At 38.4% G+C, this 25,772-nt stretch overlaps 3 protein-coding genes across 8 annotated transcripts; 1 reads left to right on the top strand and 2 right to left on the bottom strand.

Moving 5' to 3' along the window:
• The first annotated feature begins 111 nt into the window (after positions 1 to 111).
• On the top strand, positions 112 to 17,299 carry C4H4orf47 (chromosome 4 C4orf47 homolog). 5 transcript variants are annotated; one of them, XM_010710053.3, is made up of 8 exons: positions 113 to 368; positions 10,993 to 11,171; positions 12,244 to 12,463; positions 12,806 to 12,943; positions 13,030 to 13,105; positions 13,798 to 13,977; positions 15,833 to 16,005; positions 17,151 to 17,299. In XM_010710053.3, the coding sequence occupies exons 2-8, from the start codon at positions 11,075 to 11,077 to the stop codon at positions 17,197 to 17,199; spliced, it is 933 nt and encodes a 310-aa protein (XP_010708355.1). In that variant the 5' UTR covers positions 113 to 368; positions 10,993 to 11,074; the 3' UTR covers positions 17,200 to 17,299. The 5 variants fall into 5 exon arrangements, with proteins under 5 accessions (XP_010708357.1, XP_010708355.1, XP_019470362.1 ...); XM_019614817.2 differs by lacking the exon at positions 113 to 368 and adding an exon at positions 7,871 to 8,406; XM_019614818.2 differs by lacking the exon at positions 113 to 368 and adding an exon at positions 9,893 to 9,911.
• Positions 375 to 7,827, bottom strand: LOC100548696 (radial spoke head protein 6 homolog A-like). 2 transcript variants are annotated; one of them, XM_019614816.1, is made up of 7 exons: positions 7,268 to 7,827; positions 6,759 to 7,108; positions 6,050 to 6,278; positions 3,696 to 4,397; positions 2,797 to 2,938; positions 1,897 to 2,014; positions 375 to 753 (listed from the first exon to the last, which is right to left on the bottom strand). In XM_019614816.1, the coding sequence occupies exons 1-7, from the start codon at positions 7,412 to 7,414 to the stop codon at positions 495 to 497; spliced, it is 1,947 nt and encodes a 648-aa protein (XP_019470361.1). In that variant the 5' UTR covers positions 7,415 to 7,827; the 3' UTR covers positions 375 to 494. The 2 variants fall into 2 exon arrangements, with proteins under 2 accessions (XP_019470361.1, XP_003205820.1); XM_003205772.4 differs by having other exon boundaries at positions 3,696 to 4,448.
• A 986-nt stretch (positions 17,300 to 18,285) lies between the features above and the next one.
• CCDC110 (coiled-coil domain containing 110) lies at positions 18,286 to 25,764 on the bottom strand. Its single transcript, XM_010710056.3, has 6 exons — positions 25,454 to 25,764; positions 23,588 to 23,653; positions 22,937 to 23,059; positions 21,974 to 22,249; positions 20,248 to 21,484; positions 18,286 to 18,572 (listed from the first exon to the last, which is right to left on the bottom strand). The coding sequence occupies exons 1-6, from the start codon at positions 25,523 to 25,525 to the stop codon at positions 18,355 to 18,357; spliced, it is 1,992 nt and encodes a 663-aa protein (XP_010708358.1). The 5' UTR covers positions 25,526 to 25,764; the 3' UTR covers positions 18,286 to 18,354.
• Positions 25,765 to 25,772: the final 8 nt, after the last annotated feature.

Below are 25,772 nucleotides of genomic sequence, written 5' to 3' on the forward strand. Positions count from 1 at the left end.
CACACCCCGCGCCCCACAGACCGAAGAGGCGGCGCCGCAACCGCTGTCCGAATTTGAACTGCTCCCGCGGCCGCTTCCTATTGGTCCGCGCTGCGCAGGCGCCTCGGCGGAGCCGCCGCTCGGCAACAGCTGCCGGGAGGGGAGAAAGGGAAAGCGGGGCGAGGTGCGGATGGCGGGACGACGTGTGGAGCGCTTTGCGGCAGCGATGGTGCCGGCCCAGGCCTGGGAGCTGTGCGGCGCTGCGAGGTGCGCTCTGGCTGCGTTGTGTGGTTTCACCTATAGACTAGGCGTCCTTCTGTGACCGAAGGGGCGGCGATGAGGAGTGAGCAGAGATCAGAAAAAGAAGTACGTTCCACTAACGTTTAACAGTAAGTACCTTATAGTTGCTTTATTAAACTAATAAAGTAACGTTTAAAACATTTTTTCTCTATATTTTAATCATTCTCCTATTAAACTAGCGTTTACATTTTTGAAGCATTTTTTCCCTCTATATTTTAATCATCCTCCTCCTCCTCCTCTTCACCATCCTCAAATTCTTCCTCCTCTTCCTCCTCCTCCTCTCCTTCCATGCCTTCTAGAGCTTTTTGTTCCTGTGCAGCCTTGAAAGCCAGCTCCTCTTCCACCGTCGGGTCTGTGGCCTCCCTGATCTCCGGCCCATCAGGGTACTCAGGCTGCACAAGTGGAGGCAGTGCAGGTGTATGGTTTCCCAGATCGTATTTGTGCCCCCAGCCAAAGTAGATATTGCCGAATTTCCTGAGAAAGAAAAGTGAAAGATCACACAACCTCCCCTCAGCAGAATATCAGCTGTGCTAATTCACTCTCAGGCTTCCTTACTCTGCTGTGCACATAGTCGCTGGGGTGCAGGTTCCCTGGAAGAGGTATGTTTACAAAAAGCCATCTCTAACAAACATCTGTTGATGAATTCACTAATCCAGCTCTGAAAGATGCAGACCTATTAAAGCAGGTCCAGAGAACAGCTATTTCATAGCTGTGATGAGAGGGCTGGAACACATCTGCAGAGGAGGGCTGAGGGAGCTGAGGTGGTTCATACTGGAGAAGGCTCCAGGGAGACCTTGCTGTGGCCTTTCAATACTTAAAGGGGGTTTATAAGAAAGATGGATAGAGCCTTTTTACAAGGGCATCTAACAATACAATCAGGAACAATTGTTTTAACTGAAGCAGAGTAGACTTAGATTTAAGGAAGAAATTCTTTACTCTGAGGGCAGTGAGGCACTGGAACAGGCTGCCCAGAGGGGCTCTGGCTGTTCCATGCTAAGAGGTGTTCAAAGCCAGGTTGGATAGGGCTTTGGGCACCTAGTCTAGTGGAAGATATCCCTGCCCAGGGCAGGTTAGTTTGAAATGAGTGATCTCTGGAGGTCCCTTCCAACCCAAATCATTCTGTGATTCTATACCTTTCACTTAAAAATTTCCCAGTGCTAAAACAATGCATGCTATACTGTCACTTCTCTATTTTGCAGCGTGACTCCCACTTCACTTTAGTAACATAGATCCATTTCTCCAACTCCAGTGCCTGTTTAAAAGTTCCCACTCTTAGTTAACTGTACTGTGTATAGTGGAAACTAATGAAACTAAGAACTACAGATTTAAGATTTTTTTGTAAAAAGCATTGCAGAATCAAGAACACAGGTTTTAAATTGAAGACTGCAGCCAAATATTAACTGAACATTTACACTCATTTGCTTTATGCTAGCATTTCCAGTGATTCTTCATTTTTGCTTTTGAACACACACTGTTACTATTAAGCTGTATTTTCCAGTCTCACGATTAGTTACAATGCATTCAGTAAATTAATGATAAACCAGATTTGACTTCAATAGAGATGTATGTGTTCAGCATGTAGAATTTGTGTTGTAACTATGTCAACTGACTACTCACGTGCCACATGCGAAAGCATATGCGCCAGGCCATCGGTTCGACCGAAGGATTGCAACAGCATATTGAGGGGTCAGCTTTGGAGAAAGTGAAGCTGTCCAAGCAGGGATTTTTTGAATTCCTGGAGACAGTCAAACACACAATCTGTGAATAAATTGGCTTAAGAGCCACTACATTTAAGACTGAGCAACAAGGCTGTCACAGAATTCAAGCAATATTATATTAAGACGCACATTAGACGATCTAAGTCACAATTAATATAGGTACTGTATTTAGACAGGTCATTTGCATGGGAAGGTATCACACAGATGCTAGCAGCCACATACAGAAAATACCACGCTCCTGAAATGCAGTAGTACTCACTGCTGTTTCTTTTGTCAAAGACTGTTTAATGCTGATGGATAAATTGAATAGGTATTTTACTCTGATCAAAGAATGGAGAGCAGGAAAATAATTTGCTACTGCTATAATCTAATATTCAGGTTTGCATATTGCCATGATTTGCTGTAGTTAACATGCTACAGAATATTCATTCTCACTAATATATCTATATATGTGTGTACACATTTATTTACATGTGCACATGCTTTTTTGTCTATAAAAATGATGGAAAGATAGCTGAATGTATTTCACATATAAGCTGTCTTGAGCTTGGAGTAGCCTGACATGTCTGAGGAATTTTTTCTTTATTCTCAGCAAGACTGTTAGCTAGAAGACCCAGAGATTACAGTTTTAATGTTGGTACTGGTAACCATTTTGCATTTGATTCATTTTGCAAAAGAACAATGGCAAATTACATCATTCCACAAAGCACCAGAGGCCTGTCACTTCAAATGTTTACTACCTAAATGCTAGCATTTCCAGGGACTTGCTATAAAAAACTTTGTACTCCCTGAAGAATACCTTCATCTTCAGAGAGTGGAGTGAGAAGAGGAGGTCCTATTTCTTGCTGTAGTTCATCTGGCTCCTCATCCTTCTCCTCCTCCTCCTCTTCACCTTCTTCTTCCTCTGTTTTTTGTAAAGGGTTAAACCAAACACAGCGACCCTATCATCAACAAAGAAGAATCATAAATACATGCAGCAATCAGTGAAAGAATATAAGACAGCTTAAATAAGTGATTCAGACACACATACACAAGAGGGAGTGGGGGAGAAAAGAAGGACTATATATTCCACAATTGAGATATTGTAGGCAGACTGTTGTCTCTTTATGAGACTGTTGTCTCATTCATTCCTTATTCCTGCTAACTATTTCAGAATAATCTCATACTTCTCTTATCAGCTTTCTGTTATTTTGTTGTATTTGATTCTTTTAACAATCCATGCTGATGATAGGTGCTGGACTTCAGCAAAAAGACAAAATCTGTTCTTACTGAGATTGTATCCTAAAGCACGCATTTGTTTCGATATTCATTTTGTGAAGAGATAATAACTTGTTGCTGGCCTTATTTGTTACAGCCATGCTGACATTATCCACCTCTTCCTTGTCAGGCAGAGTGTGAAGATGCACAGAAGATGCACAAAACATGCTTTCCCTCTATACCTGAGCTCGAGTCCAAAAAAGTTCCTGAAATATGTGTGCAAATTCCTACCTATCTCCATCCTTCTTGTGCAGACCTGTATGCTCTTTTCCAGTTCAACCCTTCAAAAACACAGAAGGCACAAGAAACACCACTACGTGACATAAGCTTTTATACTAAATTGTCCTTATATTCGGAGTGAACAGCAGCTCAAGAATACAGGAAGCTAGTTCTACAGAATGAATGGTATCTGAGGTCATTGTGACCTTTGTGAGCACATACCTGCTTTAAAATACTTGGTACATGGTGTACCCACGTAGACAGAGACTCCACCATTTCAAATGCAGAAAGAGGTTCAAAATCAGGGTTTTCTTCATAGTCATCTCTTCCTCCTCCCCCTTCCTCATCTTCATCTCCTTCTTCCTCTGCAAACCGGTAGTATCCAAGGGGACTGACATGGGTTCCTGCTGAGATCCGGGCTATCTGCGCACGCAGGTAATTGGCTTCATTTCCAGGGAAAGGAGGGAAGCTCACAATGGGAGCATCAAGTCTACCAGTGAAAAACTTTTTGATTTTCCTGGCACAGACAATCTGTGCTGGTGTCACTGGAGGCAACTTCACCCAGTATTCGCCTGGCTCATTACAAACAAAGTAAACATATTTATTAGCCCCAGTTCCATTTTCTTCTTTTGGAATGACAGGTGGGGGCCTATAGGTAGACTTTGGTGGTTCATTTTTTTCTTTTTCCTCATCTTCATCTTCAACTGAATCCATTCTTTTATCTCCTTCATCAATAACCTCTTCCTCTTCTATTTCCTCCTCCTCTTCCCCCTCACGGTACTGAACTTCAGCTATAATATAGTTCTTCTCCCGGCCCAGAATTCTGCCCCAGAAGCGACAGGTCTGGATTGGCTGAACACTAACAAGTTTTTTAAGGGCAAGAAATATGAGATAGGTTTCATCTCTGCTCAAGCCAATTCCACCCTGTTCAAAATAAAAGGCTGTTTCCATCATGTTAGGTAGAGGAGTCCCTCCCTAGTAAACAAAATCATGAGTTAGAGCTGAAGAATAATAGCAGTATCTATTTGAAAGACTGAACAAGATATCCACTGAAAGTCATACTTCACTCTCTCAAAGTACTTTGCAAGCATTCCTTTATTACATCTTTCACTATTTAGAAAAATTAAAAGTGCCACAATAAGGATAAAGAATACAGATAAACACCAGCTCTTAGAATACAAGATCTCAAATTTCAAACTCACTATTAACTATTGCAAAATAAGGAGAGTCAGAATTCTCACAAAGGATCTTCAAGAAGACTTCATTGCTTATGCATGTTAACTATATAAGAGGCCTTGATAACCAGAAACAAAACTACTGTCTTTCCTCGTGTTTGTGAAAAATGCATTTGGGGAGAACAGAAAACATATTTTATATATTTAGACACCAGGTCAACACTGTTTATCTGAAATTAATGTTGTCCTTTTTAATACCTTGTCATAAAGCTCCCTGTATTATTAAGAGAGAATTTCTTAAGGCTAGTATGAAATATTGGCCCCTGCTCTTACTGAAGTCAGTAATGCTCTGGCTGGCTTGTGGGATGCAGAACTAGGCCAATAACAAGGATTAAGAATTTACATTTGGTTTTTCATCAGTCTATCATTTCATGGGAGTAGGTGGATAAAGATTGTAAATTATACACAGTAGGGAAGGGAATTTAGGGGAAGTAATGCTAGTTTCACGTGGAACTTGTCTCATTCTTACAGATTTTTTAGGTCAAAGCAAGATAGACAAGAGTATGAAAAATTCAAAATTCCTTTCTGGAACATTGCACTTTTCTCCATTTTTTCTTTTATATTGTTACTGTAAAATGAGTAATAGGCTATGGTAAAGGTGCAAAAATGTATATTCAGTTGTTAGGGTGTGTATTCTGTGGTGGCAATTCATTTCAATACATAGTGATAACTTCATATGAAAACCCACATTTGTTATCTTAACATCCCTCAGTTATTAAAAGATTTCCCTTAGATTTTCTTTGGCTGCACATACACCTGTATGTAAGCAATTGAAAACTGAATATTTCCCTGTTTAATGAAATGGCTTTTTTGTATCAGTAGTTCTTCTTGTAACCATGTATTTTTTCTAGTTGGAGAAGGAAGGACTGGAACCATAGTTGAAGTTGGGAGAATCACAAATTCTCTATTCTGTAATTTACAGTAGTAGCTGTATGCAAAATTCTAAATCTGCACTAGAATAAACCCAGAATTATGGTTACCTTCAGTAAAGAAAAGTCAGTTTTAGGTAAAGAATTTGGATGGAATGTTCCAGTTTGAATTGGCATGTGAGAGATACTTCCCTTTCTATTCATCATCTCTAGAACATCTATAATTTTAAAAGCTCAGGATGTTAGACTTACTACAGGAACAAAATTCCCAACTAAGTAACCAGTTGTGTTTTCTTCACAGCTAAACATAGGACCAGCTTGACTGTGAAAAGGGTGCAATTATTTCATGTGATCATGAGAAGCAATACTATGAGAGACCATAACATCCCCCCTTTTCCCTTTCCCTTCCCACCATCCTGCCACCCATCTCTCCAGTATATTTGGTGTCTATTTTTTTCTAATAATAACTCACTAGCTCTTCTTCTCGTTCTTCATCTCCTCCATCTGACTTGAGGAACAAGCTTCTGCGCATTTCTGCAGATTCAAACGATGGAAGAATCTCATGTTCATCTCGAAGAGTATCCATTTTTTTCTGAAACTGAGCTGCCTTCAAATCCTTGCTAATGTTCTCAAATATGTCTACTGGATCTGTGGGCCGTTCATCCAGGATTTTTGTTAGCACATTAACAAGATGATCATATCTGTCATATAAATGAAGATATGTTTGGTGTACTATACAAAAGACTTAGAATATTACATTTTTAATATTAAAAGTAGAAACTAATCACTTGGGTCTTCAAAGAAAAAATAGATGAAAAGGGTCATGGGGCATTGTGGGAAATTAGACTCGAAACTAATCTGTTTGTATTGTCCAGTCTTCCATTTTTTTGTTTATCCCACACCTTACTCGGGAATTACAGGAGAATTTAAACCTAATCTCATTCAAATCAATTTCCCTTTGTACTCTATAATTCTCGTTGGGGTTTTCTTTTTTTCCTGAAAGATGGTGGACACACAAGTATAACATAGTGATGAGATACTGCATTTGTAATGTACTGTCCTGTTCTATAACCTCTGCTACCCTTTGCCTTCTTAACATATCCCTTTGCCCTTTCATCAACACTTCTTTTATTTCCACTCCTACTTCCTTCCCCTTTCAATTTTGTTTTTTTCAGACTTACAAGTTCAGGCCAGATGTTACGCTGCTCTTCAGTAAATAGGCTTTTGCATTCTGACATGCCAGCATTCGGTGTTCAGGATCTGGTGTTTGATCATCATATGGACCGTAGCCTGGCTGATATAGTCCATAGCCTGGTTCATGTGGCAAATAAGGTCCGTGCTCACGTTCATAGGCTTGGTAGCGATCATGTCCGCCGTATGTCTGATAGGCACCTCTTTGATCCTGCATTCCTAGCGGGTATGTCTGATACACGCTTACCTCCTGTGCCTGATGAGAGTCTTGTCCCAGTGTGTATATCTGACTGAAGTTTATGTCTGGCACATGTTGCTTGTAAGAGGTTTCTTCTGCTCCCTGTGGGTGACAGAAATATTGCATTGGGGTCAGTGAATGATGTACTTGTACTGGTGCATGAGCCTGGCCAGCAGTCCCAAGGTAGAGGTCCTAGTAAGGTGCCTGTGACTGACTGCCACACTTTCCCAGCCCTCCTGGCTGATCAGACCTAGGCCATACCTCCTGGTACTCGGAAGCTGCTCCCGGTTCTAACTGCTGAGGCCGGTAAGACTCTCCTCCGGATTCAGAGCCCTCAGAAGGCAGCCGCCCAGGGCCCCCCTGAGGTAGCCGGGGGCTCTGCTCGGGCTCCCCGCCGGGCTCGGCCATGGCCAGACGCCTCAGCAGCCCCTCAGCCTCGCTCACCGCCGAGGTGTAGCGGTAGCCGTTGCCAGGGCAGCCGTTGCCGGAAGGGGTGGGCCGGCCGTTGGCCTCTGCTCTAGGCGGGGGACTGACGTTTGTCCCCGCCGGCCGGCACTGTGGGGCGGCAGCCCTGAGGGAGAGCCGATGAAACCGCTGGAGCTCCTTCGAACGGTTAACCGCACAAAGGGAGGACTTCTGCGCCTGCTGCCGTTCCCGCTAGGCGGGCGGTTCCCTCCGTTCAGCAGCTGGCCGAGCTGCTCTTCGCGCCTGTTTGTCTGCAGGGGGCTCCGGCCCCGCTCCTTTCCTCTCTCCGTGACCCGCTGCGCTCCGTGTCTGCAGCGTTTGTGGTGCCTGTTGCAGCTTCGGCTGAGAGCAAAAAAGTAGACCTTCCAAAGCTTACTTTTCCTTTAAAAAGAAACACGCCGTGTTCCCTTACCTTCACTGCATGCAATAGAAAACGCTATTTAATCTGCTGCATTCTAGGAGGGATACATCATACCATTGCTATATGGCATCAAGCTTTTTGTTCTAGGATGAAAACACATTGTAAAACCCAGTGAACATTTTAAAAATTTGCCTTTGCAGATCCAGGGAAAAGCAGCTCTAAACAAAATAAGAATGAATAATAATAATACTGACAGAAGAGTTAAAAAAAATATCGCATCGTGTCCCTATGATTCCAGAAAGGGAAACAGTGCCCTAAAAATGCTAATTCTACTGCGTCTGAATGTGCACTGTTTTCATTGTTGACCTGGTCTTCGCAAGCAACGTGCCTGCGCTCCCTGCATTTCAGGCGCACCTGCAGAGCTTACCCAACAGCTGCAGAGGGCGCTGCAGCACTACAAATTACTCGTGCGTTACTTCTGATGCTCTACCCGTATTTCTTCTCTGGAGGAAAAACTTGATTTGTTGTTTAGTGTTACAGTTGGAAAGATTAACGCGGTGGAATGGAAAAAGAGGTAAACAAGGAAGGGATGCTTGCTCATATCCGAAGACTTAGCTCACACAGAAAAAACTTCCCAAAGGAAAAATCTCCAGGAAGAGATCCTTCCCCAGTGGCAGTCAGCCCTTAAATAGAGTCTCAGAGAAGAGGAGCCAGGCTGCACCCCTTCACCCGTGCTCCTATGGCTGACCCAATCCTTGCCTCAGGTGATCAGCCAGTGATTCAGGCTTTGACTCAACAGTTCCCATACACTTAGTAATTCACGTTTATAAAATGTATAAAATTGTCTGTATACATGGATGTTCTGTGAAGCACCTGCCCAAGAGAGGATAAATACTTCATTTTTTCCATTTCCTCTAGCGGAAAAAAAAAAAGGAGAATACTAGGATCACCTGCACTGTTCCATAATGCCTTTGCTTTTTGCCTTTCCACTTTGCCTTTGCTTTCATAAAGGTTATAAAGTATACTACAGTATCAGGATAAAGAGTACCTCACTTCATCCACGTGCTGTTTTATTGATGTGCTGTCATCATCTCTCATTGATGTGGAAAAGTAGCAAATGAACGCATGTAATATTACTGCAGAATCTCACTCTAGTGAACCATCAGTAGCATGTGTTAATTAGCTGAAATGTAACTAAAGTATCTATGAATATTTTCAGTTTCCAAAGGATACACGCTAATGATTTGTATTCCATTTGCTGTATCAATGGTTTCTCTTGTGCTACAAATTCAAGCCATTTTTTTTCAATAACACTTTTTTTGTTTTTTTTTTTAATTCTGAAATCTTTTTGGTTGCTTTGTTGCAACCATGCAGTTTCATTGTTAAGTTGTGAAGCTGCTTGCACTGGCAAGTGAATTAGAATGGAACTTCCTATTATACACAGGAATCCTTCTGCGCTCTGTTAATTTCTAAGCAAACATTTTTTGATTGAATTGGAAAGCCCAGTTTCAGGGCCCACGTGTGTCTTTCCTGAACACTTTCACCTGATAATACAGGTAAGTAGCACCTGTAACTACTGAGGAGGCTCCTGTGTAGTGGGCAAGGCAGATTTAACTGAATTCCACTCCATACTGAGAACCTGAGTGCTCCAGTTTTCAGTGCAGCTTGTTCCTATGAACTGCTGCTGAGTGAGGTGTAGGACCTTTCTGAGCAAGCTGGAAAATTAGTAGATTTTCAGCTTGCAAATCATGGTCAAGGCTGAAGAGCCCCTGGAGATGTGAAGGTGAAGTCTGGCTTTTTGTTTATCTTGTATTAATGAATTAAATACGAAATTCAATTTCTAGTAAAGATCTGTTCTTTTAAAATGTTGAATGAACTACAGTTGAGCTACAGACACTCTCCTTCAGTACTCCTCCCTACGACAGGTGGCTCAATGGCCACAGCCTGAAATAGGCTTTCTTACATGAATTCCACATTGCTTCGAGAACGTGGGACTAAGGGAGCTTCTTAATGCTGTCCGGTCCGGTCCCTTGTTATCACGTGCAATTGCAGTAGCAAATCTCGCCTAAATTCAGTAAAGTAGGCCTCCTGATGCATTATTAACGATGTTAATACCACGCTGTTATTTGAAAGGAAGCGAGGGCAGCGGTTGCTAGCCGCGATCGTGGTGGGCGGTACGGCTGCGGGGGGGGAGGCGGAGGCAGACGGAGGGCTGCCTGCCGTTCCCAGGCAACCGCTACCAACAGAGGGCGGGCGGAGGACACTGCCGGCCGCTTGGGGCGGCTCGGGGCACTGCAGGCGCCGGTTCCGGCGAGTAGGTGCCGCTCGGTACCCAGCGGGGCCCGGCGGTACGGTGACGCTCATCGCTGCGGTGTGGGACGTGCTTTGGGCCGGGCTTGCTTAGCGTGGGCACCCTGAGCTTTGCGTAGCGCTGCGGTTCGTGTGGTGGCGGTACGGAGCCTTCCCGCTGGTCTTCCGGCCGACGATCTTTGTTTTATTCTGCTGTGTTTCAGTCTGGGAATCAGTCTCCTGCCCATCCTGCTCTCTGTTCGAGTCCTTATGTTCCTTAGACTTCTTGTCCAGGCGTTTCCCTTCTGTCGGTCTTCAGTGAAGTGGGCATTAAGGAAAAATGAACGTTCACTATAAATGATTTGCACTGAAATCAAGAAATTGGAAATATTCACAGTAACCAGTTGTTGGGCTGCTGTTAGAGGGCTTCCAAAATTCTTCTTCTGTGTTTTATCTCTGACTTATCCATGCAGTTTCCTTCCATACTGTTAATTGAAATCCACTGCTAGAGATACCCCCAAGCTGAAGAAGGAGGCTGCTGGCATCTTGCTATGTGTTAATACTACCCAAACTCCTAATCCCAGTACTTGAAGATAACTGCTAGAAAATGTTGACCCAACCCACATAAATTCAGTGAGTTGCACCGGTTCTACTAAAAATGCCTCTTACTTTTTTTTCTCCATCCATGTTCTGAATTTGTTTTAGAAATAAAGTAAAATGGTGTCCAAATTCCACATTGTCTGTTTGTCCTTTAAGCACTAAAACTGTCAATCATGTTGCAGATGAGTTTCCTCAGATTATGTTAATGCTGATATTTTTAATCAAAACTTCTTGAATTTTACCTAAATAAACTTTGTTTGTTTGTTTATAGGGGTTGACTGTTTATGGAGTTACAGTAAAACACATAAGCAGAGATACTTCTACCTTTTAGAGTGGTACACTGTCACCCAGCCATGCCTGCAGAAGGAAAAAGTGATATGGAGAGGATTGGCCTCTTCAGTGAAATGAGCTATGTTACCATTGGAGATAAATATGTATCACATTATATGCGTAAGTATATTTAATTTTAATCACCATGTAAAAATAGGGATTCCTTTTAGTATCCACCTTTTTTTTCAGAATCATTATTTTCTATTATTTCATTTTATCAGAGGCAACTGTTTTTTCATACATATTCTTTGCTTAGATATGAATGCTTGGCATAATGGCATATATATCAAAGAAACAAAAAACCCAGTAAAATAAGTATGCATAATAAAATCACTACAAAATTAATGTATAACTTTATGCTTAATATAATTTACCTGTAAGTTATGAGTATTTTCCTGTGCTTGTGTAAAATAATAGTGTTATATGTGTCCCGCCTTTTTTTGGAAAACATTCTCCTTTTCTTGTCTTTTTGGGGAATCTCATGGACAGGAATGAGAACAGAACAGAAAAAAAAAAACACGCAAAAAACCTCTAAACATAAATTACAACTCTAAATTAAAAATAATGATAATGTAATTCTCAGAAAGAGAAAGCCTGCTGAAAGAACACGTAAGTAAATTGTTGTAGTTGGTAAGATGGCAAAGCTGACCCTCAGTAGTTACTTGGAAGTGAAAAATGCAAATGAATCCTCTCAGTACAGGTGTGTTTGCTGTGATGTTTTGTCAGAACCCTGGCTGACTCGCTAGCTCATTGCTTCCACCACAGTAAGCTGCTGGGTGCTAAAACCCAGTGGGAGACATTGAAGCTGGTCGATCTGGTCTGTAATTGGAGAGTGAAACGGATGCTCCCCTCATGCATTACTCATAGTTTATAAGTAGGCATCAGTTCTAGCTCTGAATTGTAGTCTGGAGTAACTGATCGTTCTCTGTTGCCTCTAAAGCAAATGCAGGCATTGAAAATGAAAACTGTGTGCTGTGAATACCTTCTCATAGTATTGTCTTTTACACACAATGTATATTGTATGATATAAATCATACAATATATATGTTTGATTTACAAGTGAAATGCTCTGCAGGACGTTCTTTGTGCCACCCAGCCATTTGGATCCAGACCTTAGTTTTTTAATGCAATCTAAGAGAAGCACTAACTTTGAATGTTTTTTTTTTTTTTTACCATTCTTACTTTTTTAAAGGCCCTTTTAATGAAACTGCAAGCAAGAACAGACAGATGCTATCTGAGGGGAGCAAAACAATGTCAGCTCTTCAGGCAGGTTATTTTGACCCCCAGTTTAAGAGGATTTTCAGTGGTGAAGCCTACTCAAACCCTGTTCAACTAAGGAGACGTTATAGATTGGCAGAATCAAAGAAAAATTTGGGCAAAGCTTTCCTTCCCAGTAATGGAGATAAATTGCCGTAAGTGTTCTGTTTAGCCTATTTCTCTGTATATCTGTTTGTGAATCAGTCTGTACTAATATTACTTTCCTTTGCTGGTGCAAAATTGAAACAATCTAGGCCTATTGATAATAAGATTCCTCAGAGCTTCATCTCTGCTTCCATCTTGTTTCTTTTGTGTCCATAACACTGTACACAGAATTCCTGTAATTCCATGCACAGTGGATCCAGTATGGATTGATTTTTACCTCTTGAGATGATACTTGTTTGGGTTTTCTACATACTAACATTTTAGCACAATAAATATGGAGAGCCTGAAATATTTACAAAGATCCAATTAATGTGTTAATTTGCTCTTTTTAGATGTGGACTAGGCAGCTATTATGGAACCATAGGAGGTCCGTTTGCGTACTTCAGTGCACAACTGAAAGCCAGAGAAAGATACATTCCTCCTGGAAAGAATTTTTATACTAGTCCAGGAAAAAAAGGAACTGGTTTTGGGTAACTTCACAACGTTACTTCTTGCAGTCCTTTATTAAATGCTTTTTGAGTTTTGATCATCTAACTAGCTCATTCTCTTTTTACAGTTATGCAAATCTTACCATAGGTGAGCAATATCCACATGAAGCGGATGGCTATGAATTAGAAAAAATAATTGCAAAGGTAAAAAGGATAAAATCTTTATTATGTACTAATCATGATTATTAGAATTTTCATGAACGTCTTGTTCATTGTGGTTTTTTTTTCAGCTCAGAATCACAATATTCATTTATTGGATGGTGGAAGGAGGAAGACAAATCACTATATGTAAAAATGAAGATTTACTTATTTTATTTTTTTTAAGACAACAAAAAGTATCCCATAAAAGTTCCAGTAATCAAGATTTGACCTTAATTTTTTTAATGTGAGCACTTAAGCAACAATTGCAATAATTACCAAACAATATGAATAGCAAGAACAATAATAATTCTTCTGTGTTGTTGTCAGAAATGAGATTGTATTACCCTAGATGTCTTACAAGAAAAACAAACTGAAACAAAAAAGAGTGTATTCTTATCATACAAGCTCATAATTTGAGGAAAGCTCATACCTTGCACCGAATTTCTGAATTTAGTTTTCTTATATATTTTCATTATATGTAGTGAGAAATTGCTAAATTGGTCTATGGTTGGAATAAGATTAGAAAACTCAGAGTCTAACCATTATACTTGGTGGCTATTTAAATACCTTGAACAAAGAAGACAGAGTGAACGTTTTTTCATGAATGAATTTGAATGTTTTCAGTGTTTTGGTTAGGAGAATGAAATGAAGTTGAAAAGCTCAAAGTTCTTCCTCTGAATTTATTTATTTTACAGAAAGCACGAGAGGAACACAAGCGTTTGGTTAAAGGAGGGCCTTTCCAGACAAAAATATACCCCCCGGAGTATTTTGACATGAATCCCTATTTTAACGACAAACCTTTGCCACCTGTGAAGAAACCACCTCCAGAGAAGCGAATTGCACCACCTTTCAAACCAAGTTCCCCTGCTAAGAAGGTTAGTTTATCTTAAAGCTACAGAAACAATATAAACTGGATAAATATGCAGATGTTTTGAATTAAAACTTTGCTTACAGTACGTAAGGTAGAAACCAACGTTTCGTACTGTTAAAAATAGAAAAATATTGTGCAGTTTATTTTGTTTGAGCCAACGCTCCCTGATCAGCAGTTTCAAGTAACCTAGAAAGTCTTTACAATTTGCATAGTGCTGTTAACATACAGTTAATTGGCTGGATAGGCCATGAAGTATGCACAAAGTGGAATGAATGTTTTACAATAAACAACAGCAAGAAAGGATTACAGTAGCAAAACAAAATGCTTTTTTATTTTGGACTCTATCAATTTCTCATGGCATTTTTGAACCTGTATAGGCATCTAAAACAAAATTCTTAGCGGTGTCACGGGAATGGAGAGCTGGAAGGAGCAGAAAATGTGAGATTAAGGCTCCTGCTCAGCGAAAGGCTATAGGAGTTATCTTGGGAGTAAGCAGCAGACACAAATCTGGAGTCAGCTTTAGATTTTTCTAATTCTTCAGTATTTGGGAAAAAAGGAGGTGGTGGATGGGAATAAATGCATGGGGGAAGCACTTAGGGGACCTAAGTAATGAAGAAATGAAGCTTGATGTTAATGTCAAGGAACGTAATTCATTTGTTTCAGTTGCTTTATGTTACTTCTTAAAATCCAGATGGATATTTTTACATTCCATAAAACATTTATTTTTAATATAAAAGTTTTTTCTGAGATTAAATACTAAGTTTATGGAATTCACCTTAGGCTAAATTTTTAGTTTGAAACGTTCTTAAAATATTGACGCATAAATGTCTCCTTCAGCTGACTCCAAATACGTAGTACAAGAATACCTCTTAATTTGTCACTTTTCTTCATTTTGGTGTTCCACTGTCAGCCACTTAATATAATGTTCTGCTAATTTTATGATTATTCTGTCCTTCACCACTGACTTATTTGACCGATACTAATTCATCTGAGGAATAAGATGATAGCAGTGAAAATGTAACTGTTCAGAAAAGGACTGCAAGAATGCTTACACATGAAGAATTATGCTGGGTGTTCAGTCTCACAGATGAAGCAGCTGAGATCCTTTAGTGTTCTGAAAAGACTGCTGCAAAAACAGCTGTACACCTTCTCACTGATGATGCTGGTGACCCTGTTCCTGGGTCACCAGCAACACTGGTTGCTGGCCTGCAACACTGCATGCTGCCATTCAAGATATAAATGATGTACTTCTCAAACTCCCTCTTTGCTATACAAATCCTCATTGGAAAATTTGCTTTACTGCTGATTGAATTGCTTACTGTTGCATTTTAAGGAAAGCAGTCTCAACAGACTGTGGAGATTAGCTGTTCTAGAGGCTTGCAAAGAATTAATAAGGTTTCTGCATGCTTTTTAACTAGAAATTGCCATTGTTATAGTTCTGGTGGATTTACTGTTACAGGAAAAGCCTGTGTTGTATTCCTATACCTACACTGAATATGGAGGTTTACTAGTGAACTAATAGTGTCATAGGAATTCTTCTTTTTTTTTTTTTTTACTTTTAACCACATCATAGGTCACTTCAGTGAGTTATGGTTTTACTTTTTCTATCATGTTTTTAAAATCCTTCACTCAAAATCCAGACTTACAAAGAATATTTTAAACCATCTAATTAATCACTAAAATTTTCCCTAAGATTTCCATTGCAAGTTTAAGGAATTTTGGTTTCTTGTTGTTGTTGTTTTTAAATAGAATATAATGCAGTCTGCTATTCAGTATTCTCTGCTTTTGCATGAAAAATATTGTAATAAAATCCAGCTATTCTGTAGATTGGCACTTTGAAAATTATTTTTTTTTGGCAGTCAGGGGGCATGAAAGGAGGCACATTTGATCCTTATCCAAGCCATTCTGCTGACCCTTATGTAATCAAAAAAACTATGGCTGTCTCATCCAGTAAAGAACGAAAGATTTTTCATCCTCCTCCTGGACCAAAAAGCAGACCTGTTACAAGTATAATCACTCAAAATGTCATAAGGTAAGCCACTTTAAGTTCATATTTCATGTGTGCTGTCTACCAACATTCCTTAGCATAGTTGCTTACTAACAGAATAATTGAAGGAATTGTTAACAAAAAGATAAGAAATAAAAGGAAGCTTGCTTTCAAAATTTATTCCCGTACTTCTGTAAATTTGGGTGAAGTTTTTTCAAACAGTTATTTTTAAATAACTTTCTGTTTGGCCTTATTGTAATTCAAACAGATGACCATGTTCTTTAGTTATTTAAAGCTTCAGTTTCAAATGGGATTTCTAAGATTGCATGCAGAACAGCTAAGCAGAGATATATGATTTTTTCTGCATACTCTGTGAGCAACATGAAAGATTTTAGAAATATCTGATTAAAATTTGGAAATCAATCTTAGAAGAACGTTTCACATTTGTGATTGTCTGTTATGTATTATATGTGAAGTTCAAGAAACACATCTTTTTAGTCCATGTGTGACTGTTCTATTTACTTCACTGCGTACCTGAATTTGCTTAATCACTTTTAAATTGTAAGAATTGTTTAAAGTTTCAATGTGCTCTGACAGGGCCAAACCACATGAAATAAGTTTTAAAATTGAGAAGGAATGGGTGAGTGTGGAGTATCACCATATGCTCACAGAAACGGTTATGATGGACTCATTGCAAATATTTGTAGAGAGAAAAACATCACATCTGAAATTCCACAGACAGAAATTCAAACCACTTCTCAAATTGTCTGCTACCATTTATCTCCTAACAATTTTAAAGGACATTTTGATTTTTGCTTCATTATTCCTAGGTTCAGTGGGATGAGAATTTTGAACAGCATTTATTAGAAGTATGAATGTTATAGCTCATATGTGGTGAGATACTTTTCAAATTGTCAGCTTTTCCCCACTGGATTACAATTTTTATGTACTTTCCAGTGGAAATCTTATCTTCTGGTATTTTGACTGTAATTCTAAATTGGATTTGTGAGCACAAATTCTTGCTCTGACACAGAGTTCTGTATAAATCAATTAGATGTCATGGATTAAAGTCATTAAATCTAATTACAGGAATGGGTGTAACAGTTTTTCATTTTTACAAAAACTTTCCTATTCTGAAGAGTGTTATTCTAAAACAAAATCTAATAAGTTTCTCTTCATTTACATTTCAGATCAATAAATGTAAAGAACTACAAGACTGCATATGCTACATCTTATTAGGTAAAAATGGTGAAATGAAGGGTACACTTCTAAGACTCTTAACAGCACAGCACAGTTGCTAATCGGCATTCAGAGCAAATAAAAGTGGAATTCAAGTACATAAGGCAATCCGGTTTGCTTAATTATTGAAAATGCATATGTATGTGTTTTTTTCACACATACAGACATATATACATACATACTTGGTTGTGAAGCTACAATAAGTAATATAATGTATTCAGTAGGTCCATGGCTGAATAATTTTTCATCGTATTGCTTCACTTGAGTTTTGAAATGTATTTTTACAGAGCATACTTCCTATTGAGTAATTTAGGTTCAAATTCACAAAGTATTGCAGTGGAAAAAAATGCACATCTTTCAAAGACTGCCAGTGTATGTATTAGCCAAATAAGTCTGCTCACAGTGAAACTAAGATAATTGTTTCCCTTTAGTAGTATTACAATTTGTAGTTTATTTCAACAGTACTTTGTGTAAGAACTGTCTTGAAGACTTTCAGTTATGACATTCTCAGAATGACCATTGTCAGCCTGTTATAAAGGAAGTTATCTCTAATTACCATCATCTGTTTAACATTCATCCTCTGTTTCCTGAAAACTCTAACTGCTGCTATGTTCTCCGAGAGAAGCTCTGTTACCTCTGTGTACATGCAAGTATCTTAACAAACATAATCTTTCAAATTAGCTTCTTCTAGGATGGAACTCGGATCCTAACTTTTATAAGGTTTTTTTACATGTGGTCCAAGAAATTTGTTCGTGTAAATACCTCTCAGCATTTATATTTCTAAGCTATTTTTTGAAAATGTGTAGATCTTTATTCTTTAAGGATACTTACTGCTGTCCTCAAGATAAGGTTTTGTTTGTTTGTTTGTTTTTCCTTATTAATTCTAGACTTGTAAATTCTAGACTAGGTCTCACATTTCCTAACACTGAAGAAATAAAACAGTTGTTGACCAGGACTTCCAGCATTTATTAAGGTATAAAACCCCATGCTTTTAAATCAAGAGGACACAATATTTTAAAATACTGTACTGTAATTTGTACAATAATTTTGATGTTTTCTTTATCCGAAGACCTGTAACAGAATTCCTTTTTTCTTTTAACACACTGTATTAGATAATGGTATTGGCACTGGCTTTAGGTGTCTTTGTACAGGTTATCAGGACAATATGTTATGCTGTTCACTTATGAACTCTGCAGATTTAGCCCTCCTAGACAGATTGGACTGCACAGTACTTCCTTCTAACTGCTGTTCTGATGTAGTGCAGCTGATGAAGACTGCTCTAAATTTTTTATTTTCCTTTCCTTGCTTTTCCTTCCACCTCTTCAGTTCTTCCTGTTGTATTTTCTTCTGTATTTTAGTTATCTTTTCATTCCCTAGCAAAATGGGGAAATAAGATTAAAATTTATGGCACTTTACTAAAACAAAACAAAAAACAGAACAACAACAAAAAGAACCCAAACACAACAACAACCTAGCTTGTTTAAGAATTTTTTAATGAATGTAGACTAAGTTTGTGTGGTCATTATGGGAAGCAATTGCTTCCCCTATTAAGACCCCATTAGAAACTGTGTGCACTGAGAAAGCTGATGCCCATTTCTGGGTAGGCCCTCAGCATACTGTTTAATGCAAATAATAAATGTGTCCCCTGACTTCCTGTCAGTGCATTTTACCATGATAGTGGACTTTAGAACTTTCTTAAATTTCAAACAGGGAAGACATTAGACATTATATTATTTTCATATAACAACTTCCCTTATATAAAAAATATATCCAGTCACCTTTATAATAGATTCTGAGCACAACTTAATATTTACAATCTCGCACAACTTTCTGTGTCAAATGCAATTAAATGCCTGACCATCCATCTACTCAGCAGCATAAGTATTTACCATTACCATTTGATTGCTGTTAGTGAGTCTGAGCATGCTATGCAAAATTATAGCATATAATTTTTGTCTATCTCCAGTAAAAACCAAAAAATCAAAGCAACAAAATATTTTGTACTTTAAAAGATTTTTACAGGAAAAATCATTAAGAGGTAGACTAAGATCTTTAATCTAATATTCTAATCTGTATCTGTACAGGTACAAAAATGCACTCTACATTTAGTGTGCTGTATTAAAACCAGACAAACAAGTGTTTCTTTGTTACAATCTTCTTTTTTTTTGAATTACTGAAGAAATAGGAAGAAATAGATTACTTTCATATAGTAACAATCTCTAAAGACATTGTGCCTTTTACTGGCTAGGGACTCATATACCAGTGGTTGTATTAGGAGGAAATATAAGATAAGTAATTACCTCTAAGGCTGTTCTGGAAACACCAATAACTAATTACATGGCTTTACTTTAACAGATTTGTTTAGTAAGTACTAAAAAAAAATGTAGCAGAATAAAAGGAAATACCATGGTAGGGACACTACATACAGACAACTTCATAGAACGTTATATGCAGTGTTTTTGAGAAATTCTTCTTCCCTATGGTCCTGTGGCTGAGAAAATCAGTCTTTGTGCAGTGTCTAATTAGCAGAGGTTAATTTTTGTGCTTTTTGTAACTATGACTGTGTTCTCAGAACACATTTACACTGAAAATGTTGAAATTCATGTTTCAGTTAATAAGCTTTCTAAGTCAGAGAAACAGTAAAAAGGTAAAAGTAGCTTGTACTAATTACACATAAATCAGAATTAGAAGTCATCTAAAGGACAGGTTAATGTGGGTTAAATTTTATTTAGGACTTCTTGTAAAATAACCTGTGAAATGTGGCATGTACTAAACTGCTCAGCTAAAAGGTTGCTAAGATTCCCTTCTGAGTCTGAAATATTTGGGACAGAATTCAATCTCCTGTCAACCGTCATAGTTTCATCACATTAATATATACTAATGTTGTGTAAGGATCTGCTCTTCTTAATCAGTAAAATGCAGCGAAGTATCAATAGGAGCAGACAGTTTGAGTACATTACAAAAAAAATACTGAAAAGACTGGAAATGATTTAAACAAAAAGATAAACAAAACAAAGATAGTAAGCTACTATGAATTGAAAGTCATACCTTGTGAAAGGCAATCCAAAGGAATTTCTTTACAAGTTCTAGTGGAATATTCAGAATAACAGTTATTTTGCATGCTGCCAGAATTGGAATTGGGTTTCTTTTGTGCCCATGCTAAAGCTGTAGCTTGACCTCGGAGATAAACATAATCTTTATGCAAACGGTGGAACTCAAGCTGTGCTACATCTCTCTCATTTTCAATAGTCCACAGTTGATTTTCTAATAGTAAGCATTCTTTAGACAGTTTTCTAATGTCATTTTCATATTTGGAAGCGTATTGTCTATATTCATTCAGTTCTCTCTTAAGTAGCTGATTTTCCTCTGTGATGTCTGTTATTACTGTTGATAACCTCTTGTATTCTGTGTTTGCAGTGGTCAGGTTATATTTTAAGAGATCAATATCTCCTTTTGCATTTCTGGGTTCAGTCATGAGTTTCTTTTCTGTATACGCTTCATCTGACTGGACTTCCTCAATGTCCTTCAGCAGCATCTGTTTAGTATTAGAACATTCCTGCAGAGTCATTTCAAGATTAATTTTTTTCTCTGCAAATGTTTGCATTAATTGAAGATGAGTCTCCAATTCAGATCTTGTTGCAATTTCTTTTTCTCTCATTTGTTTTATTTCACTCTGCTTTCCTTCAAGTTCTTGCTCTAGGGGCTCTAGGGAGTTCTTTTCTTCTGTAAGCTGACCAAGTTTTTTATTTGTTTCTTGTGAATTGGAGCATTTGTGTTTCAAGGACCCTAGCATTGCATTGAGCCTCCCTTTTTCGCAAGTACCAGCAGTCATCTTTCCTTCTAATTTCTTGTTCCTAATTTGAAAATCATGTAGTGCCTGTATTGTGTCTTTGTTTCCATTGTGGTGTTGATTCTTTTTCTTTTCAAGGATTATTTTCTGGTTCTGGAGTTCTTTACACTTTCTTATCAGGTTCTTTACTTCCTTAACACATTCCTCATTGCCTTCTGGTGATTTAACCAACTGAGTTTGCATACTCCTCTTTTCTTTAGTGAAATCCTTAATTTTCACATCATATTTCGATATTTTTTCTTTCCAAGACTGTACAGTCTCAGCAAGAGGTTTTACCTTGTTCATGAGATGTAGATTTTCATTCTGAAGATAACATATTCTTTTTTGCAGATGCTCAGAGTTTTTCAGAGGCTTATGCAATGCTTCAATTTCTCCATCATATTCAGGGGCTGCTTTGTTTTCACTGAACTTCTGATCTCGTAGCCTCAGCAGCATCTGGTTAAAAACAGATAGTTGTTCTTTTGATCAACCATTAGTAACTTATCTTTCACCATTTTGGAAAATGAACCTACCTGGCATCTGTTATCTCCACTACAACTGCTTTTAAATTCAAGTACATTTCTGCTCTCAGATTCTGCTTTTTCATTGCATGCTATTGTAGGAGGGGCCCATACACTGCCATACTCAGAATCTCTATAAAATTCTTGATCAAAATGTAGGCAATTTTCATTAAGTAGAGCTGAAGCAATATGTGATTCATCGAAAGAAGTCACAATTTTTGCACTGTCTTTTAAGTTATTTAATTTTTCTCTGTATAAAAAAGGCTGATTTTTCTGTATTTTGTGCTAACAAATCTGAATTAGTACTGGCTGACTTCCAAAACTCTTGTTTCAGCAACTTGGTAGCATAATTATCATCTATTTTACAAATTTCTTTCCTGTATTCAGGTAAATGCATAGGAAGTTTAGATTTACTAAAAATTACCTTCTCCTGAGCAGCATCCGACCTTTCTGTCTCTGAATCAGTGCCAGATATCAAATGTCCACATGTAAACTCGTTGTTTATTTTATGTATCTTTTTGTTTCCAATTAGATTTTCTGAATCTTCAACCTTTTCAGTTTTCAGTGAAATCCTATGTGAAATTTGTATATCACTGACCACATTTCTAGCACTGCAGTTTACTTCCACATGCTCTTCAGAACTGGATTGTTGGTCGTGGTGAACTTCTCTTTTAGAAGACAATTCAGGATATTCCATAGGCTACCTCACAAAATTAAAAACAAATGTACAAAAAAAAATCATACTGTAAGAATTATGAAATGTAATAATGGAAGTATAAGACATCTGAGCTGCTAAAAAAGCCACTTCTCAATCAAGACTTGCACAAATTTTGTCTCTGCCAATGCCATTTAGCTTTTAAAATGTTAGCAATTTCAATCAGCTTCATTTAATTCAGTATTGGGTTTTGGAGCAAGCATAACATACTGAGTGTCTTAAATTGACTATATTTCAAGCAAAGGAGGGATGAACTAAGGAGATTATAGTTTGTCTTTGGTTTTGTCATCCTAGTCAGCACAAATTAAGGACAAACTGGAGTTACACTAAATAGATGCAGAAAAAGTAAGTTTTATTCCCCTTCTTCATTTCTGTCCCCTCCTTGGCTCTGTCCTGTCTCACTATATGCTTTGTATTGCATTCCATATCCAGTGAAAATAATCCAAGTGAATTTGGGGAAGATCAAGTTACTATTTTGTCTGTGCAAAAAAGAAATGGAACTTAATCAAAGTGAGTGGAAGGGAACGGTATGCATATTTATGGCTTCTCAGGAAGAAAACACTTGTTATTTTTTGTACTCAGAATACCCATTGGGTTATTAAAAAAAAAAAGAATTAAAGTCAAAATCCATCTAAAGAATAATGTGTTTGTAGGTAAAAACTGTTAACATACCAGCGATGCGTTATTTGCTGTAAAAGTGATGTGTGCAGTCATCATAATCTTGGCTGAAGTATGTACTGGGGTTTTCATTTCAAATATATTTTTATTTAGTATGTCACTGATTTCAGACTGTACCTGAAAAAGATTGTTTATAGAAAACTTACATGTGTAAGTATTTCACTTTCCAAAACACATTGTTAATCAGGAAGTTATCTCCTGCAAAGGACAGAGTGAATCGAAATGGAGTGTAGGAACAGGGAACTGTGTATAACAAGCAAAGCATAATGCTAAACATCCTTTCCGCATCAGGTCTTTAGCTTTTATATAATGAATCAGATAAAGTGATGGCAGAAAATGCTCCTCCAAGGGTGGCATAGCATTTTGTGAGAAATGGCAGTTTGCAGCACTGGAGCAGGTTCTGATGTCTAATGACTAACATCATGTGGAATTGAAACTTTTTTGAAACAATAGTTTCCTTGAGGTTACAATAGTGTAAGTTAGATCTAGTCCTTCAGCTTCTAATAGTTTAATATTTTTAATAGTTTAATAGTTTTAATGTATATTTAATGTACATAATAACCTAAAATACTTATGGCAATATCTAAAAATGCAGGAGTTGGCATTTTGGCATTTACACTTAAGAGAATTTGTGTAGTTTTTTACCATATTAGCATTCTCCAAAGTCTGTTTCTGAAATGTCTGAAATGATTCCAGCTGTTGTTGAAGAATCTAAAATGTAGAAACAATATCAGAAAACTGGTAATTTTTTTTTAATTGAATCAAAATATTTTCTGTTTAACTCATGTTTATTTACTAACATCATTTTCATCCAGATCCTCTTACCACTCAATAGCCATTTAGAAACTTATTTGCAATACTGGAAGGATTTCAGCACTGTTCTTCATGGATAGTTGCTCACACCACTGAAAACTCCGGCACATCTGGCATTACTTTTGCCCATAGTTTTTACCATGAGGCCAAATATGCTTATGTTTGAATTTTACTCCAATACTTCAATTCCAAAGATCATCCTTTTGGTTTAAATTGTGGTGTGCTGGTTGGACAACATAAGAAAGTTGGACTGCCTCTGGGAATTAGTAAAGGGAAGCCCTAGTATTCCACGTTAACAGCACTAAATCTTCACTAAGCTCTATTGATTTAAAAGTGCTTTACAATAAATATTGCATATCTTTTACATGGATCAAAGAATGTTTTACTGAATTAATCATACTTAGGGCACAGGAATTCAGAAACTCAGTAAAAATTTCAGCTAAAGGAATGAACATGGGCATGTAGCAAAATGTGCAGTTCACTATGTGTTTTACTTTGGAAGAAGATTTCCCCAAAAGAAGAAAATAGGCAGGTATAGAATCACAGAACAGTTTGGGCTGGAAGGAACCTTTAAATCATCTAGTTCCAACACCCCCTCCTACAGAGGGAGGAACACCTCCCAGTAGACCAGGATGCTCAAAGCCCCATCCAGCCTCCAGGCTTTGAATGCCTCCAGGGCACACCCACAACCTCACTGGGCAACCTGTTCCAGTGTCTCACCATCCTCACAGTAAAGAATTTCTTCCTAATACGCAGTCTAAATCTACCCTCCTTCAGTTTAAAGTCATTTCCCCTCATCCTGTTGCTACATGCCCTTAAAAATAATCCCTCCACAGCTTTCCTGTAGGCCCTCTTCAGGTACTGGAAGGCTGTTACAAGCTCCCCTTGAAGCCTTCTCTTCTCCAGACTGAAGAACCATAACTCTCTCAGCCTGTGCTCACAGGGGGAACTGCTCCAGCCCTCCATATGTTTTTGTGGCTCTTCTCTGGACCTGCTCCAAGAGCTCCATGTCCTTCTTGTGGGTGGGCCCCAGAACTGGATACAGTACTCCAGGTGGGGTCTCAAGAGAGCAAAGTAGAGAGCAAAATTGCCTCCCTCGACCTGCTGATCATGCTGATCATCTTGATACAGCCCAGGCAAGGGTTGGCAAGAGTGTATAGAGATACTATGTATAGAGTATAGGTGGATATATAAAGTATGTATTAGGTACAGAGTACTGTAAATTCTATGTCTAAGTTATTAAAATATATTGTATTAAAAGCGGAACCAACATGCTTTGCTAATTAGTATTCAAATATAAATTGTAGTTTGAAAGTAAGCTGTCCATTTCAAAATATTTCAGCAAATTTCTTACTGAAAAATATCTGGACAGCTCCAGTTTTAAATGAATAGAAACAATCATTCACTTTACTTATATTCATGAATATGTCAACCAGATTCACACATAAAGAGCAATGTAAAGGAGACTAGCTTTATATAAAATAACCCTGTAAGCAGCTCCTGTGAAGTAAGGCCCCTTAGCTCAGTGGTTCCTCCTGCTCCAGCTTCCAGCCTGGGACAGGCCAGTCTGCCTGCAGTGGTTTGGCTATGCCAACAGGCACAGCCTTAATTAGTTGTGCCATGTGGGACTCATGCTAACTGTGGCTCTTTGTGCCAAGTCGTCATACTCCTGTCTGCAGACAGAATCAATCAGCTTACTTCCAGTGCTGTTTGCAGGTGAATCAGATCTTCTGCTTCTATTGTGTGATTACCTGCAAACACAAATGACATTTCTACAGTTAGCAGTGCCTGAAGCTCTCAGCTAGAGCTGTTTCATATCTAATTGGACATCCACAATGGAAAGGAGAAAGCCCAAGCGTTGTGGAAGTTGAGGAAGGACCTAACAGCGTATTTTCTTGGTGTTCTGAGCTCCGGGTCAAGTCAGGATAACGCAGTCAATGTCTGGAGACCCCCTGAGGAGGTGCAAGCTCCAGCTGAAAAGTTCCCCTTTGAAAGCGGCGAAGCGCCCGTGGCAGAG

Source organism: Meleagris gallopavo, chromosome 4, assembly GCF_000146605.3.
Source record: "Meleagris gallopavo isolate NT-WF06-2002-E0010 breed Aviagen turkey brand Nicholas breeding stock chromosome 4, Turkey_5.1, whole genome shotgun sequence".
In the NCBI taxonomy this organism is placed as follows: Eukaryota; Metazoa; Chordata; class Aves; order Galliformes; family Phasianidae; genus Meleagris; species Meleagris gallopavo.

Excerpts from the sequence above, each read along its gene's own strand:
- LOC100548696 (XM_003205772.4), bottom strand. The coding sequence starts at position 7,414 with ATGGCCGAGCCCGGCGGGGAGCCCGAGCAGAGCCCCCGGCTACCTCAG. Across the intron at positions 7,109-7,267 it reads CAGCTTCCGAGTACCAGGAG|GGAGCAGAAGAAACCTCTTA; the intron begins GTATGGCCTAGG and ends TGTCACCCACAG. Across the intron at positions 2,939-3,695 it reads TACCAAGTATTTTAAAGCAG|GGTCGCTGTGTTTGGTTTAA; the intron begins GTATGTGCTCAC and ends TGTTGATGATAG.
- C4H4orf47 (XM_010710053.3), top strand. The coding sequence starts at position 11,075 with ATGCCTGCAGAAGGAAAAAGTGATATGGAGAGGATTGGCCTCTTCAGT. Across the intron at positions 13,978-15,832 it reads CAAGTTCCCCTGCTAAGAAG|TCAGGGGGCATGAAAGGAGG; the intron begins GTTAGTTTATCT and ends TTTTTTTGGCAG. Across the intron at positions 16,006-17,150 it reads ATCACTCAAAATGTCATAAG|ATCAATAAATGTAAAGAACT; the intron begins GTAAGCCACTTT and ends TTTACATTTCAG.
- CCDC110 (XM_010710056.3), bottom strand. The coding sequence starts at position 25,525 with ATGTCATTTGTGTTTGCAGGTAATCACACAATAGAAGCAGAAGATCTG. Across the intron at positions 23,654-25,453 it reads ACCTGCAAACAGCACTGGAA|ATTCTTCAACAACAGCTGGA; the intron begins GTAAGCTGATTG and ends TCTACATTTTAG. Across the intron at positions 22,250-22,936 it reads CAGCAAATAACGCATCGCTG|CCTATGGAATATCCTGAATT; the intron begins GTATGTTAACAG and ends TTTGTGAGGTAG.